This window comes from Limulus polyphemus, unplaced genomic scaffold (assembly GCF_000517525.1).
Source record: "Limulus polyphemus unplaced genomic scaffold, Limulus_polyphemus-2.1.2 Scaffold321, whole genome shotgun sequence".
Lineage (NCBI taxonomy): Eukaryota > Metazoa > Arthropoda > Merostomata > Xiphosura > Limulidae > Limulus > Limulus polyphemus.
In genome coordinates this window covers 146,410-166,466 of record NW_013665931.1, presented here as the reverse complement: position 1 = coordinate 166,466, position 20,057 = coordinate 146,410, and the positions used below count along the sequence as shown (strand labels likewise).

Below are 20,057 nucleotides of genomic sequence, written 5' to 3'. Positions count from 1 at the left end.
ATTAGGGACGGCTAGCGCAGATAGCCCTCGTGTAGCTTTGCGCGAAATTCAAAACAAACAAACAATAAACAAACAGTTCAAAAAATAAGCCTAACTGAATTATTGTTGTTAATGGCCTGCATATAAATCCTAATCTTACTCGTTGACCAAAAACACTATTAGAGCGAGAATACCATTGTTCGCGAGCTCTCTGGCATCAACATAACTAGTTTTCACTGATATTCCTTTTTGATTCAAGAGCCACCAATAGTCATTTAATAGCTTCTAATAATACTTTCCATTATTTCAAATTTTCAAAATATTTAGAAAATAAAACACTTAACACATGCCAATCTCCTAATACCTCATTGCGCTGCCTTTGTCCTTAGAAAATATTGTGAAATTATCCAGCTTTTACAATTACAAACACAAGCTGCCTTTCCTGCTGCCTTAACGTGAATCCAAGCGTTTCGTGTTTCCCGTTGACGCAGTAACGCGTTCCGTACTTTTAGGGCCACGAATGCGATATAACAATGATGGTCAAATCCCACTATTCGGTTAGACAAGAGTAGCGTAAGGATTGGCGGTTGGTACTGTCGACTAGTTGCCTGCCCTCTATTCTATCAGTTCAAAAGTTAAGAACGGCTATGCGCAGACAGCCCAACCAAACAATCAAACAAGAGAAAAAAACTATAAAGAAATAGTCTATAAGGAGGATACGAGAAATGAAGATTTACTGACAAAATATAAACATTTCTCTAAAGCGATTACGTACTTGCAAGCTTTGGGAGACAACATTTAGTGAAATATTTGTGTTTATTAATCCGTGACTCAAGGTATAGGAAGAAACATATTTATTAATTCGTGGCTCAAGGTACAGAAAGAAACATGTTTATTACTCCGTGATTCAAGGAATAGAAAAAAGACACGTTTATTAATCCGCGACTCAAGATATAGAAAGAAACGTGTTTATTAATCCGTGACTCAAGATATAGAAAAAGATATGTTTATTAATTCGCGACTCAAGGTATAGAAAGAAACGTGTTTATTAATTAGTCACGGATTAATAAACACGTTTCTTTCTATATCTTGAGTCGCGAATTAATAAACATGTCTTTTTCTATATCTTGAGTCACGGCAAGATATAGAAAAAGACATGTTTATTAATCCGTGATTCAAGGTGTAGAAAAAGACAACTGGTAATTGAAACTTACTTGTTAAAACAGTTAAAATAGAAAGGTTGTGAAGAAATGTCTGCTTAGGAATTATAGGACGCCTCTAAATATTAAAAAAAAATACTGATATAAGCTTGAAATAAAGCTAATGCTATGGATTCTTACAATATTTTTGAGAAATAACTGCTCCGAAAAAATGACGAGTCAGGATATTATAAAAACAACAACAACAAAAAACATGGTTCAAAATATCTATCTAATTTAACTGAGATTAAGTTTTTCATAAACAGTTACAAAAAAAATGTTTTGGTTTCATTATTCTTTTAATTTTACATCACACAAGTTCCTTTAAGAATGTATTTACATGACTTATTAGTAAACGTAGAGAAGAACTTAATAATATGTCAAACATACTATATCTGCTACATCCAGTGTCGACGAGGCCTTACGACTAGTACCTGAGCTCATCATATAAATTTGATGAGCCATTGTGTTAGTTTTCCGTGGACTTCACAATTTGGTTAGTTTTAATGTTACCGTATTATCTGTTTCATAATTTCTGCCCCCAATGGTACTGCGGTATGTCTGCGGACTTCTTCTGTTTATATTACTAGAACCGGGTTTCGATACCCGTGGAGAAGGGAAGGGCAGAGCACAGATAACCCTTTGCGTAGCTTTTTGTTTAATATCAAACAGCAACAACATAATTTATGTTGTTTAACAGAAACAGAACGAATTCTTATGATTTTATAAATAATTCTACTGAAATTTTTAAAGTATACCAAAAGCAGTATCAAAAATGGTAAAAAAACAACAACAGTAAGAAATCAAGATACGTACAGATATGTGTAGATATGGCTGAAAACACGATCCAATCCTAACATTTGACAGCTTTAAAAAAGTAATCGTTCAAATCAAGAAAAAAAAATCATTTTTCTTCATTTTATAATACCTCGGCGGTTCTTTGAACGTACACACAAGTAAGAAGTAAACAAAATCGAAAATCATTTACAAATTTGTGACTTTCTAGCTGGTTCCTAGACAAACCTAGGTCTATCACGTGGTAACGGAAACAAAGACAGTTTTTTTAAGAAACTTACAACACTGTGAAGTTTGTCCACTTGAAGTATGTCAAGGGTTCCAGACCCTAACAGCCCGAAACTAGTCATATGCAAAAACAAACACGTGCAATAAGAAATTTTATTAACTGGAATAAACAGAAGGTAATAATAATAATAAGTAATTAAACAATAAAAACAGTCTCTATTGTTGAGAAATACGACAGTAAACGTTAACTTTATAGTATCGCCACGTGGCTGAAGGTCTAATTCTTCTATCATAGCAAAAATTACCAAGTAAAGTAAAAAGTACAGGTAAAAATTCCATTTTATTGGTTAAACTGAAATTTCATCTACAAGATATGTAATGTTAAAATGTGGCAAGGTTGCTATTTTGATCAAGTTATGAAATTGAAACGAAATTGTACTGAGTATGAAATATGGAATATTTTACTTAGTGATAGCAACACCTTTACATTTATAAGTTAGCTAGTTCTTACATGTTTATCAACTTGACAACATGCATTAAATTCACAGCATTGAACAACTATTGACTGACTTAAGAGGTCAGCTGCTACATTATTATCAACTTGACAACATGCATGAAAGTCACAGCATTGAACAACTATTGACTGACTTAAGAGGTCAGCTGCTACATTATTATCAACTTGACAACATGCATGAAAGTCACAGCATTGAACAACTATTGACTGACTTAAGAGGTCAGCTGCTACATTTATTATCAACTTAATAATATGCCTGAAAGTCACAGCATTGAACAACTACTGACTGACTTAAGAGGTCAGCTGCTACATTATTATCAACTTGACAACATGCATGAAAATCACAGCATCGAACAACTATTGACTGATTTAAGAGGTCAGCTGTTACTTTATTTTCAACTTGATAACATGTATGAAGTAAACCACGACCCACGAATATCTGATTCACTGCCCCCGCATACTGACCTCTAGGCCTCGCCTGACGACAAAACTGGGTTTCATAAATCTTGCTGGTTTAGAAAGATCAGCTGCGAAAGATATATAAACCTATTAATAAATCATCACAATACGGAATTTCGAACGTTATAAAATAAAATTAACGTTCCCAGTTAATAAAAGCAGTTTCGTTCCCTATAGCTATACTGATCTGATTTTTTTTTTCTTTACATAAACAAGCAGAAAACATTTTTCTATAGAAATGAAAGTAAAACTCTCTCAGCTATTGTCTTTCACAGGAAAATTAAAGTTCTCTGAAATATGTATAAGTTTGTTTGTTTGTTTGTTTTGAATTTCATGCAAAGCTACACGAGGGCTATCTGCGCTAACCGTCCCTAATTTAGCAGTGAAAGACTAGACGGAAGGAAGCTAGTCATCACCATCCACCGTCAACTCTTGAGCTACTCTTTTACCAATGAATAGTGGAATTGACCGTCACGGCTGAAAGAGTGAGCATGTTTGGTGGTGGGATGGGGTATCGAACCCAAAACCCTCAGATTGCGAGTCAAGCGCCCTAACCACCAGGCCATGTATATGTTAGAATAAATGAAATGTCTTTATTCAATAGAATTTATCAATTCACAGATTCGCAATAAAGACTTTATGACTAATCAAATTTTCCAGACACTCACTAAAACTCTGGTGAATCGTATTTTTGTTTTAGATAAACAATTCCGTGTTTAACTGTGTACAAAATTCTCCATCTCTTTGTATAAGGATGGCTGTATATAGAATAAAGTTAGTTGAACATTAAATGTTTAAAAGAGTCGACTATTTAGTAATGAATATTCATGATCAGTTATTTTTTAAATGTGCATGTGGAATTGTATAATTAGGGACTAAATAGAAATTTCTATTTTGTGTTATAAAGTTTACATGCTTTAGGACGTGCTCAAACAACTTTTAAGTTTAATCATTAACTACATGATTACGAAATCCATGCCTTTTTCAGCTTCGGCTCAGATCAATTTTTTTCATTCCCCATTAAGTGGGGTAAGCTGTATTCCTATTATTATAGAACGAGCAAAAATCGAACGTCATTAAAGTTACTCCTGGCATCAGTAGCAAGTGTCCAGTTTACAGAAAGGGTCAGTGAAAGCAAGAAGGTTATCATTAAACCCTTACAAATCTGGCAAAAACAGATGTTAGATTGTTTCACAATTACCATGTAATCAGTTTATTGTTTTTTCATGCTGCCTTCTCTTTCTCTAGCACAGAACGTCAGGGTTGCATCAAATGTTAGTCTAAACAAGACATGCACGTGTAATAAACGCACCTGGTTTAATGAAATCTACATAACCTGTATCCACGTGTCTAGATTACCGCCTGTCTTATCCTACTCATAAAGCGGTCCAGCAACGTTTTCGAATCGACGGCATGAGAGTTGGTCAACATCAACACACACACACGTTTTAGCACCGCTCTTATTAAACCAACCAGCGCAGAAAAACGGTCAAGGAAGATAATTTTCTACAGGAAGATTCTCTGTTTTATTCTTGTTATGACAAAAAACATAAACACAGTTGAAGACAAAATTTACCCGTTAGAATAACAGGCTGTTTTCACGGCGGAGCCCTTCCTCTTTCAAGGTCATCATTATTCTTTCTAGACATCTAAGAAACCAGTTTATCAACAAACTAACAATAGCCTGAGACGAGTCTGGGCGACTTTACTTTCAATGTCATTCATACTACATTTAGTGATTACAAGTTTGGAAATCCGCATAAGTGTTGTGAGAGCCAATATACATATAGTAGTTAACGTCATAGATAGAAGTTAACCTCAAATATAAGTTTATTTCGAAAGTTGTGACTATAAACAAAAAACAAGGATATGTTTTATACTTTTCCATATTTGATATGTAGTAGCCAGTTTCTTTAAATTTTGCCTAAAAGATGTTTTAAAAGCAAACTTACTTAGTAATACCCTTTATTGACTAATTGCCTTTTCCTTCTTTACTAGGAGAATACAGTTACTATTTTGTTTTGTTTAAGCAACCTACATCAACTTCTTTTGTTTAAGTAAAGACTAGTCCTTAACTTACTCAAGTTTGAATATTTGTCTATATTCTTATTTAAATACCATAAAATATTCTGCTCCAGTTTAAGTGCATACATGATAATTTGTTTAAGACTAAATATCGACTTGTTTTCTTGCTTATAGCCCATCCTAAATCATCCTTATTCAGCTGAGCTACAGACTTGATAATTTGTTTAAGTTTAAATACTGGGCCCGTTTTCTTGCTTACGGCCCATCCTTATTCAGCTTAACTACAGACTTGGTAATTTATTTAAGTTTAAATACTGGGCTGGTTTTCTTGCTTATAGCCCATCCTTATTCGGTTTAACTAGAGACTTGGTAATTTATTTAAGTTTAAATACTGGGCTGATTTTCTATTTAGACTATTTTACTCTAATTTGTGTACGGACAAACTTTCCTGTTAAAATCACTTAAAGCATCCTTACTTAGGTAAGCACTGACTAACGCTCTTGTTAAGACAAGTGACCTTTCTCAGCTTAGTTACAGAATCAATACTATCATTACAGATGTACCTAAAGAATTATACTTGAATATGGGTGCAAATATTATCTTGTAATGTTTGATGCACAACACTTTCGGCTTTATCCAAAACAAATGAGTGTTGGATGCCATTTTAAAAATAAGATGATATTCCTATTAAGGATAAAATTAATAATATGTTTACTGATACTACAATGATTTTCTTTTTTCAAACTAATGTCATTTTTAAAATGGTGAGCAGGCACGTAACGTAAAGAGCATTAATGCATGGTAATCGGGTTTGTTTTAGAGCACAGCCACATTGAGCTATCTGCCATGTCCACCACGTGGAAATCGAACCCCGGATTTTAGCGTTGCAAGTCCCTAGACTTACCACTGTCCCACCGGGAGACTTTCATGGTAATGTTGTGTCATTTTTACATGTAATGTTTATTAATCACCAGCGAAATCTTAAAACAGCTGGATCAACCAGAGGTTCGGATACAATTGTTTGAGGCAATCTTAGTAATCAACATGTATTACTAGTCTTTGGATTTTTCCTAAAGATATAGATAATGTAAATAGTAAATTCGTGTTACGTGGATATTTGAAAGAAGTTACAGGCAGTTTAAGGTTATTATCAGTTCTATCATTTCTAAATTATTCTAATTGCTTATGAGTAGAGAGTAACAATGGTATCATATCAGGTATTATGATTTTTATGCCTTCTTTAAATACATAATGGAACACGGCTGAGTAATTGGCTGAAGCTTTGCCCATGAAGCTGTTATGTAGTCAACCAGGTCCTTTTGAATACAAGTTTTGATAATAATCATATATTACTCTCATTCAACCGTATCATAGACTTCAAATAAACAACATACAATTTATATTGCCCAATGAATTATAATAACTGAAAATAATATATCTTTGTTTAGTATTTAGTTAACTATGTAATAAGCGCGGTCGTCCTTGAGAAATATTACAAACAATCTTAATCAATTGCTGTTAATTCTTATCTTCTGCAGCTTATTTTTTCCTTAAATTTATGAGAAGACGTTGTATTTATGTATATTTAATGTTTTAATATCTATCTACCACTAAAACTCCAGTCTGTTTTTCTTCCGCGTTGAAAACTTCTGCTTGATGACAGATATTACAATATATCCGAAAGCTCGCTGCCATAAAATTATTCAATGTAGAGAAAACCTGAGTTAGTTCTTATTTCAGCATTTTATTAATCTATGCTCTAAACCTTAAACAATACGTTTAAAGTTTAATCAAAGTATCGAATTCATTTTCTCAGTTACAACAAATCAACATCATATCAGTATCATAAAACCTCATGAATAAGTTATGGTAACATGATTTCAGTTATAGCTTACTACAGCACACTAAATGGACTAACTGCAGCCTGAGTATAAGCACAAAATTCCTGAGATGCAGCACATTCAAGAGATTATTTTAGAGAGATAGAAAAACTTGTTAATAATGTGGATCCACGAGAACTATTAACTAATGTAATCAGCCAAAGCTTGTGATTAATTGACGTGAAGTTTCTAGAAACAACGTAAATTACTGGTCATTATCAAGAACCAAAAAGTAGCTATTTTCAAAATTGAACACTTCACTTCCAATAATAAATATTTCTTTATTGGTTTGCTCTCTATAATTGCACATTAACTCGAACTAGGGTATAGTCCAGTATTCACAACGGTTGCACCACTTAAGTAATGGATACACTCATTAGCTTAGTATGCAATTTCTTAAGGTATATATGGATGAAACATTCCTATTTTGTGATAACATTTATTGGATAATTCAAGAAAAGGTAACCTAAAGTAAACAGTTATTTCTAAATCAGATACTTGATGTAATCATAATTAATCACTTGTTCGCTGTTTAAGTCTCTGAAACACGAACAGTATACCTCCTGTCTGTTGAACAATAAATTAAAAAAATAAATTGTTGGTCGTTCTAACAGATGCTATATTTATTCTGTTTTATTGAACTTCTAATATATTCATAATTTTAATCAACAAATAATCAATATTGTATTTTGAGTCATATTAATTAATGCAATCACAACTGTCTTCAGGTGAACACACATATCTAATGTTTTGCTAATACCACATCCAAAAAATCTCGATAAGTGATTATTAATATTCTTACACTATTAAAGTACTCTCTGTTCAACTGACGATATGGAAAAATCATCACACATTAAGGAAAACAAACTCAATTCATCAGATTAAGATTAATTTTTGTTAGACATCAAAGAGTCGCTACACATTAAGGAAAATAAACTCAATTCATCAGATTAAGAGTGATTTTTGTCAGACATCAAGGAGTCACTACACATTAATGAAAACAAACTCAATTCATCAGATTAAGAGTCATTTGTGTTAGACATCAAGAAGTCACTACACATTATGGTAAACAAACTCAATTCATCAGATTAAGAGTCATTTGTGTCAGACATCAAGAAGTCACTACACATTATGGTAAACAAACTCAATTCATCAGATTAAGAGTCATTTGTGTTAGACATCAAGAAGTCACTACACATTAATGAAAACAAACTCAATTCATCAGATTAAGAGTCATTTGTGTTAGACACCAAGAAGTCACTACACATTAAGGTAAATAAACTCAATTCATTAGATTAGAGTCATTTTTGTTAGACATCAAGGAGTCACCACACACTAAAGAAAATAAACTCAATTCATCAAATTAAGAGTCATTTGTGTTAGACATCAAGGAGTCACTACACATTAAGGTAAAAAAAATCGAATTAATCTGATTTATAGTCTTTCTTTCTAGTTATCGAAAAATCTACAAATTCACGGAAATATATTCATCAGATTAACAGTTATGGAGGAATTATTCACATTAAGGGAAATAAACCAGTTTAAGAACTTTTTTGCCCAGTTTTAGTGTAATGTCGGATATAACAACAGAAACAAAAATTACAAAATATAAAAAAATAGCAAATGAAGATATTTGTTTGAACTACAGATCAGTACTTGATGAACGTTTACTGGGGAGGAATTCTTATCATGCTGTCAGCTGTCGTTAGTCTCAGCAAGGTATATATAAAACAAGTGTATGGCAGGAAAATGTCAGAGCTTTGATTATCTTTCAGTTTATATCCGTTATGTCTGGGTTGTTTTTTTTAACAGAAAAGTGCGAATATGGCGGCGAAACTAATCGTGTAATATACTGATGTGTGTGTTTTTTTTAGGATAATAAGATATTTTCTTTATATACTTTCGATCATAATTTGCTTTTTTATACCTATAATACAGAGGACAAGTTGGTATTTCAGTTTTATGCATTCTGAAAATCAGTGCTTTCAAAAATTGGTTTTATTGTGTACCAGTTGCAATAATTAAAAATAAAATCCTTATTATTCAAACTGAGAGAAAGGGTGTTTCTATTTTATGTGATTCAAACCACAAATACTCAAAACAACTACGCAAAAATATGTCTACAATATTCTTAAAGAGTAACAAAAGAAAACATCTTTCGTGTAAATACTGTTATGAAAATCTTTGTTGTTTTTTTCGTAGTAGACAGTTTGTTCTGACATCATTCGTGTAAATATTATTATAAGAATTGTTGTTTTTTTCGTAGTAGACAGTTTGTTCTGACATCATTCGTGTAAATATTATTATAAGAATTGTTGTTTTTTTCGTAGTAGACAGTTTGTTCTGACATCATTCGTGTAAATATTATTATAAGAACTGTTGGTTTTTTTCGTAGTAGACAGTTTGTGCTGACATCATTCGTAAATATTGTTATACGGGTTTTTGGCTTTTTGTAGTACACAGTTTGTGCTGACATCACCACTGAACATTGTGTCTCTTGTATTATATGTCTCACTGAAAGTTAAAATCTAACAAACTACCACGATTATTTTGCAAAGCATCATTTTTCATAACAAGAGTAATATACTATTGTTCATATGTGTAAAAAATGCATCGATTTCATAGACATTACGTAATTATTATACCTACAATATAGTTCAAATGTGAATAAACAAATGTCATATAAACCGTATATAAGCCATATCATTACGAAATTCTTAATCATCACCTTTAAAAACTAAATGATGAGCACGGATAAATGTTTAAGAAATGTGTATGATGAGCACGGATAAATGTTTAAGAAATGTGTATGATGAGCACAGCATTTCTTAAACATTTATAGTATGATGAGCACGGATAAATGTTTAAGAAATGTGTATGATGAGCACGGATAAATGTTTAAAAACTGTGTATGATGAGCACGGATAAATGTTTAAAAAATGTGTATGATGAGCACGGATTTCGCACTTTCTAGTTTTAATCGGGACAGACTAAGCATATCGAAATTTAAAAACATATTTTAAGGAGGACCACAAGGGATGCGTGGGCTGCATAATATTAAACATTAGAACCTCTCCATGCAGAACAAGTGAATGAAAATATAATATATCTTCTACTCGTCAATATATAATGCACTGTACTTCTTTGTAAATCATCTTATAACCAACAATTTAATTTCTTATAAAATCTTGTTTCCATTGAAACCTTATTTTCGACTCTTTCTGCTAACGATATCTATTTGCACGGCTTTTCCAGAAACGTTGTTTCATATAATAATGAAGTATTTCATTATTATTTTGAATAAGAAGAATTCCTGATGAAAACACACCATTATGCTTATAACAGACGTTGGCGTTTGATTGTTAAGAAATACTTGCAATATGCATGTAACTGAAATGATAATAAGAAACGATTGACGCAAAATAGCCGTAAATTCATATATAGAACAGAACAATGGAAACTTTAGACGGTATCAAATCGTAATTGTTTGGCTTTATATGCTAGAGCAGCACGTATTTTTAAAACAGTGGTCTTTATCCTGCCAAAGTTATTAGCTATTTTATATGGCTTAATATTGTTTGCTTGTTTTGAATTTCGAGCAAAGCAACTCGACGGCAATCTGCGTTAGTTGTCCCTAATGTAGCAGTGATTAGAGAAAAGGCAGATAGCCTAAACCACCCACAGCCCACTCTTGGGCTACTCTAGCAACGAATAGTGGGATTGACCTTCCCATTATAACGCATTCACGGTTGAAAGGGCGAGCATGTTCGGTGAGGCTTAATATTAGCCTTGACTTGTCAGTACTGCTCTTTCCGTTGTGACAAATAGTGTATGTAATTTAATTTAACATTTTATTGTAAATAAAAGATGCAATCGCTTAGTAGGTTTATGCGCTTATAGGTGTATATGTATATGCAAAAACACTATTGCGACAGTCAAGCAAAGTGTATATATATATTATAAAATTAATCATTAAAATTCAAACAAAGCCATCTGTTATAAAATAAACATTTTATTCTGTTTAGATGCTTGGACAATTTTACTCGTCAAAATGAAGATTATCCAAACAGATAATATGTGAAGGCAAAATTAAAAGCTACTTATATAAACTTTATACTACAATACAGAGCACATTAACAACGTAACTGAGACTTGTTTATTTATGAACCACCTTGTTCAATAATATCAGTTCTAAATCTGGTCCCCGTGTCACCAAATAATATTACCAAACAAATCTTTACGTGTTAACTGTATATTATTATAGTAAATTATTTGATAAATGATGAACATTTCTAGAAATGACTTCATATGATTGGACAAAAACTGTTTCGACTCCTTTTTTTTTTTTTTTGCCAACGCTTCTATACCTGTACAGTTTATCATTATCAGGGTTGATAATAAGTGTTCAGTATGTTAGAACATTTGCTTCATATAAATTATTATTAAATACGGAGAGGATGTTTGGAGTTGGTTACACTATACAAGTAGAAGAATGATTTGCACTTGCTAATATAATGGCAAGTCGCCGAAGATGCGACATGTATTTGGTTCACAGCAAACTTACGACTATTTTATATTACTGTGCCCTAGTGGTAGACTTGTGGTTGAAATAATATGGTACAGCTTTTCCGATGAACTATATTCGCATAGCAAACGTTTTTAAGCGATACAGAGCAAAAAAAAAGCACACAATTTTCGGATAAGGAACTTTCAGCGGAAAAAATTCGTATAACAGAAAGTTTTGGACAGTCTGCAAAGTAATAAAGGATATGGTTACGAAAGAGAACCTTTCAACTAAAAAATAAACTATTGCAATGAAGTTGGGAACATCTGGTATAATTAATATATAATAAGTCCAACTTTCACGAGCTGCCAGCGACACCTAGGAATCAGTATCTGTTTTCGCTAGAAAGATGGCCGAAGAAACTGGAATCATAGCAGTACTATTCGACCACGTGCCCGTTAAATCTCCAGATGCCCCCCCCCCAAAAAAAAATACTTTTGTGTGCTCAGTTTGTTTAAATGTGGTCTTGGAAGCTTACGTCCACTGACAGAGGAGGAAGGGTTGTGAAAAGTTTGTCAAGATTCAAGGTGTGTTATCTAAGACTGACTTTACCGTAGAAGCGGTAGATGTAGTCCTACCCATCAGAAAACGATTGATGACAGAGAACGTAGTCTCAATAGCAGAACAGGACCTTTATATAGACGATTAATTTTCAGTACAGTGCAACACATAAAAAAAAATGTATCAAGCAATGCTATATTTTTTTTATTCTGCCCAGTATAGTTATTTTGAGTCACATTAAAACAAAACTGGATAAATGTAATAATGTAGTTGAGAAACTAAGCAGAACTAGGTGGTAAATATTAAAATAGAAGAGTACTAAAATAATAAAATTTTCGTATTAAATAACACAGGCCTGCGATGGTTTTACCGCCTTGAAATTTTTACATGTTCTACAGTAATTCCTGTATGCTGAATCCGAAAATGATATCCATTTTTCTCCATCACGTACAGATTTTTCACAAAACTTCGTAACGCAATACATAAAAGAAAGACCAGAACACGTAGTTTTGAGACTAAAAGATGTAATTTCACAAAAACAATCAGGATGAATGAGGATGCATATTCATTTGACATCATTGTTTCCCCCCCTTTTCTTCAGTTAGTTTGTATTTTTGTTAACAAACATAATAATAAAAAATGTTCATTGTGGTAAATGAAATAATAATTTGATCTAAGTAAGAGTTGTTCTTTTTTTTCCCGATTTGTAAAAAAATCTTAAGTGATGGAGAAAATGAATATTATTTTCGAAATCTGCGTAGCTGAATTATGGAAAATCCGTTATTAAAACCAAAACAACTTTTATGAAGTTTACATTCGCAAGCCTGTGTAATTGATAACAATTTGTTCAAAATATTAGTTAAACCCTGAGTCGAAAAAGGACAATATACGTTTTATTTATAAATATAGTTCATAATATACAGATGTGGATAGTTCATATTCTACTAAACAGTTTCAAAAGTTTATGTACCAAACAAATGAGCTGGGATAAAGTAAAAAGCCAAAATGTTTCAGACAATGTTTCAGTAAAGACAAGCAGAAACAGCAAAATTTCATATTTCGTAAAATAAATATTCTTGCATCATGAGTTTGCTTACTGTTCAGTATATATTCTATAAATCCAGAAGTCTTATATCTTCTACTTTATTGTTTACTCTAAGAATTTATATTTTACAATTTGAGTTAACTTTGCATCAACAATGCATATGTTTGCTGTTTAAGAAATATGAATGTTTACAATAAACAGATAAGAGGTGGACTCAAAGCTCTTAAACTTTATAGAACTTTCCTACACAGTAAATGATCCTTTACTTTTACATTCTGCCTGTTTGATGTGTAAGCCTTTTGAGAAACTTTACTTTTACATTCTGTCTGTTTGATGTGTATGCTTTTTGAGAAACTTTACTTTTACATTTTGTCTGTTTTACGTGTAAGCCTTTAGAGAAACTTTACTTTTACATTCTGCCTGTTTGATGTGTAAGCCTTTTGAGAAACATTTATGTAAGCCTTTTGAGAAAGTAAAACAGACAAAATGTAAAAGTAAAGTTTCTCAAAAAGCATACACATCAAACAGACAGAATGTAAAAGTAAAGTTTCTCAGTCGTCAGTACATATTCTCTTAGGTTAAATAAATAAATTGAATTCTTACATTTCTGAGAATTGCGACACATAAACAAAATCAAGACGTATGTTTTCTAAAATGTATATGAAGTTTCTTACTACAGTAGAAATGTACTATACATATTTCGTAAAAAATATATATATTTATTACTTGCTACAATAAACAAACAATGCGAATGGAAAGCTTATTAAGCTCGCAGGGAATATCTTGCCATAGAAAGTGACTTATTACGATAATAAAATATATCAAGACTATCACACCATCTTTTCATCAATCACATGTATTGTTACAATAGCTACTGACAAGTTAAAGACATAAACCTTAGTTTTCGACATATGTCTAAACATAAAATGCAGTCCAACTATTTTACGAAACAAAAATATGGTTTTCTATTGAAGGATCGTCTCAAAAGACTTTATAATTATGCTAATAACCTCTGTTGATAACTAATATAAGAAATATATATATATATACCAAAAACTAGTACGATACCATTGTTAGCACAGTAAAAAAAAGAAGGTTGGTAGCAAGAATATTGTTATTTTGTCATAATTATTGTCTTATAGTACATTGAAACCAACATAAGCAAGATTGTGTTAGTAAATATATGTGATAAACCAATCCAACTGACACATAAGATTTCCAAAACACGTGTCTGGATGAGAAATTAAGTAATCTGTGGAAGTTATCATATATAAACCTTATTATTTGAAGTAAGTCATCATGAAAAGTAAGACCTAATCGTCTTTTTTTTGTTTTTTAACAGTGACAATAAATCTTGATCTAGGAAAAAATCTTTTTTATTAAATTGACGAAAGTTTCAATCGGCGCTATATAAGATGTCAGATTTTCTTCTAATATAGTTGGAATGTTTAGTGTTTCAGTTGTATGTGGTCAGCTTTGTAACAAATTATATCACAGTTATCACTACATTTGTACTAATAAACCACACAAGCACCGTTTCGTAATTGTTAAACTTTGGTGATGCAACACAAATTTTTGTGTGTGTAAATAGTCGTAATTATGCAAAAATACTACTATTTCGACGTAAACAGATGCAACTGAATATATTGAGTTTTTGGTTGTCTTTTACTCACCATAGTTAACCTAAATTTATATAGCATTTTAGTAATATGTAGCATTTATGCTACTGACTTATTTTTTCTAAGTTATTCAACAGACAAGCTGAGATACTAAAAATAAATATGAAACCCAACCTATCATTCGGTTGAAAAAACTAACAAACTAGGCTTCTTGTAGTGGTGAACTGTATGTTATACGAAGCCTAATCTTGTTTTTTCGATTTGTCCTTGGCCTGGGTTACTGATGAGGGGTGGAATTCTCCGAAACCGGTATAACTCAGTGAGAAGTGGTGAATCGAATGATATATTTCGTATCGTATTTATGTTTTAGTTGAACTATAGCAACCACATATACTTACCTTTTTTTTCTTCTTCTAAATAGCTGTACCTTTTACAAACACAAATACGCTTACGTAAACTATGGAAGAATAATAACACTATTTGTGTAAACAGTTATAACTATACGCAAACAAAATTTTTCATAAATATTTGTAACTATACGATATCTCAAATACTTGTTTGTGTAAACGTTAATGTCTTTGACCACTATGACGCATTCAATTTATGTTTTATCTACAGAGAAGACACTGCTGTGAAAAACTTTCAGCTGAACATAATAAAAGCTGATTAAATATGTGTAGTAAAAATCGTGCTTTTTTTTTACTTCTTTAAAGCAATATTTTTACACCACTCGGAATTTTGCGTGCTCAGATATTATGAAGATAATTTTGTCCATCTGTAATAGTATTTTCTGCTTAACAGTTATTTACATTAAAAAAAAAAATAAGCTCAGCGTAATACTACTGTTAAAATAATACGAGTTTTATTTGCATCTACATCACAACAATATAGCTAGATTTTACGTAAAGGACACCCACAAAAACTCTACGTAACGCTTATTGTAAAATAAATATCTTTGTTGGTTTCAATTTTCGCTTGTCTGGATAAAATATACATCACCTGTAAAGTTTTAAATGCTATATCAGTGTAATATCAATAACAGTTATTGCTACTTGTTCCATTATCGGGTCTTAGCACAACAATATAAAAATTATGCTATTTAATATAATAATTATAATTTTAAAATGCTAAAAAGCACTATGACCTAAGTTCTACCCGTACACTAACATGTTTCATACGTGTGATACTTCAAATACCAGCTTAAAACCATTGAAGTACAAGTCAGACACTTGTCTATACATTACCAGTTACATCATGAGGTAGCAACAACAAAGTCTCCTGTTCGTACATTTACTTCTAAGTACAACTGGGTGGTTACTTTGCTTGTATCATGTAGAAGAATCAAGAAATTTACCTTGGGTTTCTGAAAAGATTAGGAAAAAAAATCACATAACACCAAAAACTACATTACATTTAGGTACATAACAAGAAGTTTTAATTACTTTATGGTCACATGTACTACAAGTACAGAAAAATGCTCATACATAAAACAAAGTAAATTTCTTAAAAACAAACTATTTGTATTCTCAGATATCACATGAGAATAAAATAATCCTATCACAAAATTTTGTTTGTGTAGTAATAAAATTTTAACTCTCATTTATCATTGTAATACTGTGAAAACAAACATTAAATATTTTAAACTGAGTTTTAGAGCCTTATCTCTAGGATAATGCGAGAAATAATATATATATATATATATATACATTTCACACAGTTATTATTTATACCCAGTAATTTTTCCTTTTTTTTGTTACAATTGCAAACGTAAATTATTTATAGATTTATGTTATTTAGAGAACTTTTAAAATAGAATTTTTAAATATAAATTATCTCTAAATTACTCTGCGCTTGCATTTGCAACAAATAAAAAGGAGTGATTGTTAGGAACAGTAAAACTGTGAAACTTACATATGCTTTTTTCATGGTATCCTTGAGATAAAGATTCAAATAAAAAAAGGAGATTCAATTCAAGATGAATGAAAATTATAAACTCAGTACACTATAAGAATTATTTCAATTCATTAATATTAACTAAATAAATTACAGCTAATGTACACCTACATATTTTCATAAAACAAATAAATAAATGTCTTAAAAGCTTTCTGCGTATCTTTATGCAGTTCTGTCAAATAAGATATTATGTGAGAAAAAATAACCTTATTATTACATTTAATGTTTGGGCATTAATACGATTTTCACTCATGTCTATAACAACAATGCGTTGGAGGTTAAATTATATTTATATCTTGGATTTATGTGTGTGTGTTATGTGTAAATAAAATGAATTATTCGTTTTGATATTGTAATAAAGTGAACGATTCTTACGTCTACTGCTTTACTAAACGTAAAATATTACTCTAATCATGCTGTACCGGTGATGGACTTTTTAAAACCGTTAATACTAAAAAATGTAGCCTCCCTTTTACTCATCATTTACACTATTTAAAATATTTGTTAAAAAGTAACATGAAAACAAATGTGCCAAGAGGGAACTCGCATACTTCATGTATGATAATGGCAGTAAATGTCAGCATATCTAACCACTTGTAAAAGTTGATAATTCTCAGTAGGTGTTTCAACTTTTTTGTTGTTGTTGTTTTTCAACGCTACAAAATAGGCTATCTGTATTCTGTCTACCGCAGGGAATTGAACCCTCGAATTTTAGCGTTATAAGTCCGCAAACTTACGACTGATCTACCAGGGGAAAAGTAGAACACTAGTAAAGCCATTAATGAACAATTTCGAAGGAAAATAGTTCATCCTATTGAGAAAGTGCAAAGTTTTGTTTTATGTTGCAAAATTTGACCTTTTTAATGGAAGCTTACAAGCAGCTAAACCTTCCAGTTTATATCTAGGACCATAGATTAGAACTGAGAAATAAGATGGTTAAAACGTTAGGGGGGGGGGTGCACAGAAACTAGAGGAAAACCTGCCTTTTCAAGACAGGAAGGATAATATTTTGTGAACAATAATTAAAAATAAAGCAGTGCCAAATTGAAACCGTGCTCATACGCCAGAACTTATTAGGCCTAACACAGTAGTACTTAGTCATCTATTTTCACATCTTATTCATAAATGTAAAGTTATTGATGATCAATGGCTCGTGAAAAACTATATCAAATATATTTCAAATGACATACGAAACTCCCAAATAATATATACATATATCCAAAAAATAAAACATAGGATACCTTGGTGTCCCCATACTAGATACGTGCGTGGATTACGACTGTACTCGTACCAGTGGCCAGCTGGAGTTAATATTGAGAAAGTTCAAGCAAAACAGATGATATAATCGAGACTAATTCGGTATAATTATTATATTAAGGACGCACTTATTAAACAGTGTTTTCAGAAAGCAAGGTACTTATATACACTCAATTTCTCTTTCCAAGACGATTTCATTGTCCAGGATGCTGACCAGACATTGAACACTTTGTTTCGGCCAGGTGGAATGGCCGCCATGTAGGCCGTTCAACGTCGGATCCAAATTCCCGCCGTCTAGACAGCCTCAACCCTTTGAACCCAGTCGACGACGCTTTAGTTGGCAGTCCAGCCAGTACGGAATGGTTGCATACTCCAGGCAATTCGTGCGGAAATCAGTTTGTTCTCTAAGCTACCCGAAATGTGCTTGTCTCGGTAGTGTAGCTGAGACGGGACGTAAAAAAAAAGTCAACTTGTACCGATTGTTTAGTCTAAATCTGTCTGAAAATGTGTTTATGGTCCAAGTTTTAAATATGTGGCTGAAGAAGCTTAGGGTGTTGCAACAAGCTAGACATTCTATTACCGGACGTAGGCCTAATGAATGGTGAAGAACAACTTACTACTAGTATTTCAGGCCCTCCTTTACGCACTACACTGAAAAGTTGTTTAATAACCACTTTAACCGACACTACGCCTCACTGATAAAGGACGTAAGACCGAACTCTCATGCATCCTTCAATGGTGTGTTACAGTCTGGTAAGAGTTGTATATTCTCTCTCTATATATATGCGAATATATGGGTGCGTGTATTTGTCAATATGAGCAAGTATATCCACTTCGTTATTTCCCGAAGTCTTGTGTATCTGTAGTTATAATTGTTTGTTCAGTTCAGATGATTGTGCAATAACTTGACTCGTTAGGTCGTTCATCATTAACACAAAAGATCAGGTCTTCACTGCAGTTGTTAGTGTAGCTTGTTTTTTTTTTTTGTTTTTTTGCTCATTTATACTGCACAAATTGTTTAGCTAACAGCAAAATAATTATTGTTCAAACTGCAAATAGCAACAGTTAGTAATAAGGTCGGCCATTAACGGTTATAGTGTTATGGATTGACAATGTAAAGTGTCTCGAAGCTAATTTCGTATGTAGAATATTATGAATTATCACAGGACCGGAAATAATTTTGAAATATTAATTAACAACAAAGAGTGTTAAAGAATCAGTAATATTAAATAAATATGGACTATGACAGTAAATTGTAAAGAAGATAGTAAAATACAGTAAGTATAAGTTATAACAGTAAAATTGTCAAAGGATCAGAGACATACAGTATACAATAAATAACAATTATCGCAATAAAAAAGTTAAGGGGTCTGTAATCTAGTAAATAATAATTGAGACAATAAAGTACCAATGGATCAGTGATACAGTAATATGAACTATCGCAGTCAAATACTTAAGGGGGAAGTGACATTTAATAAATACGAATTGTGACATTAAAGTATGAAGGGATCAGTGACATAATAAATATGAACTATTGCAGTAAAAAATTTAGGGGTTAGTAAAATCTTGCATGTTGTAAGTACGAATTGTAGCAATGAAGAACCAATAGATTAGTGATATAGTAAATATGGACTATTGCAGTATAAGTGTGTGGATAATTCGTCGGCATATAGCAAATAAATATCAGTTGTGGTTAGAAAAGTGTTAAAGGGGTCACTGGCATATAGTAATATTAACTAATAGATATTTTATAATACACGCGGGAAAAGCAAGGTCCTTATTTAGATAATTTGAGAGTAACATTTTGCCAAATGTTAAATTATTTGAAATGTACTTTTTATAGTTAACCGTTTCTTTATCATTTTCATAGATTGAAAACTTTTTCATTATAAAAATCAAATTATCCTTTATTTTAGTTTCGAAAGAAAAAAAATAACTATGTATAATCTTTTTTTTTACGAGATGAAAATAACAATGTTTGTTTGTTTGTTTTGGAATTTCGCGCAAAGCTACACGAGGGCTATCTGCGCTAGCCGTCC

At 31.9% G+C, this 20,057-nt stretch overlaps 2 protein-coding genes across 8 annotated transcripts in view; one reads left to right on the top strand and one right to left on the bottom strand.

Moving 5' to 3' along the window:
* Positions 1-20,057, top strand: part of LOC106457358 (NGFI-A-binding protein 1-like) — a 165,520-nt gene that overhangs the window by 4,523 nt on the left and 140,940 nt on the right. For 5 of the 7 annotated variants that reach the window (XM_013916770.2, XM_022383254.1, XM_022383253.1 and 2 more), the window contains exon 1: positions 18,008-18,771. The exons of 1 other annotated variant lie outside the window; for it this stretch is intronic. Coding sequence is in view for 5 of the 6 variants with exons in the window: in XM_022383254.1 (XP_022238962.1) it covers positions 18,742-18,771 (30 nt within the window). In the remaining variant the exon portion in view is untranslated. Of the gene's footprint in view, positions 1-18,007; positions 18,772-20,057 lie in introns of those variants that run through there. One more of the 7 variants, XM_022383250.1, reaches the window with a different exon arrangement.
* LOC111085304 overlaps positions 1-20,057 on the bottom strand; it is a 129,624-nt gene that overhangs the window by 96,908 nt on the left and 12,659 nt on the right. The window contains exon 2 of the mRNA XM_022383257.1: positions 16,163-16,171. Coding sequence (XP_022238965.1) covers positions 16,163-16,171 — 9 coding nt within the window. The remainder of the gene's footprint in view (positions 1-16,162; positions 16,172-20,057) is intronic.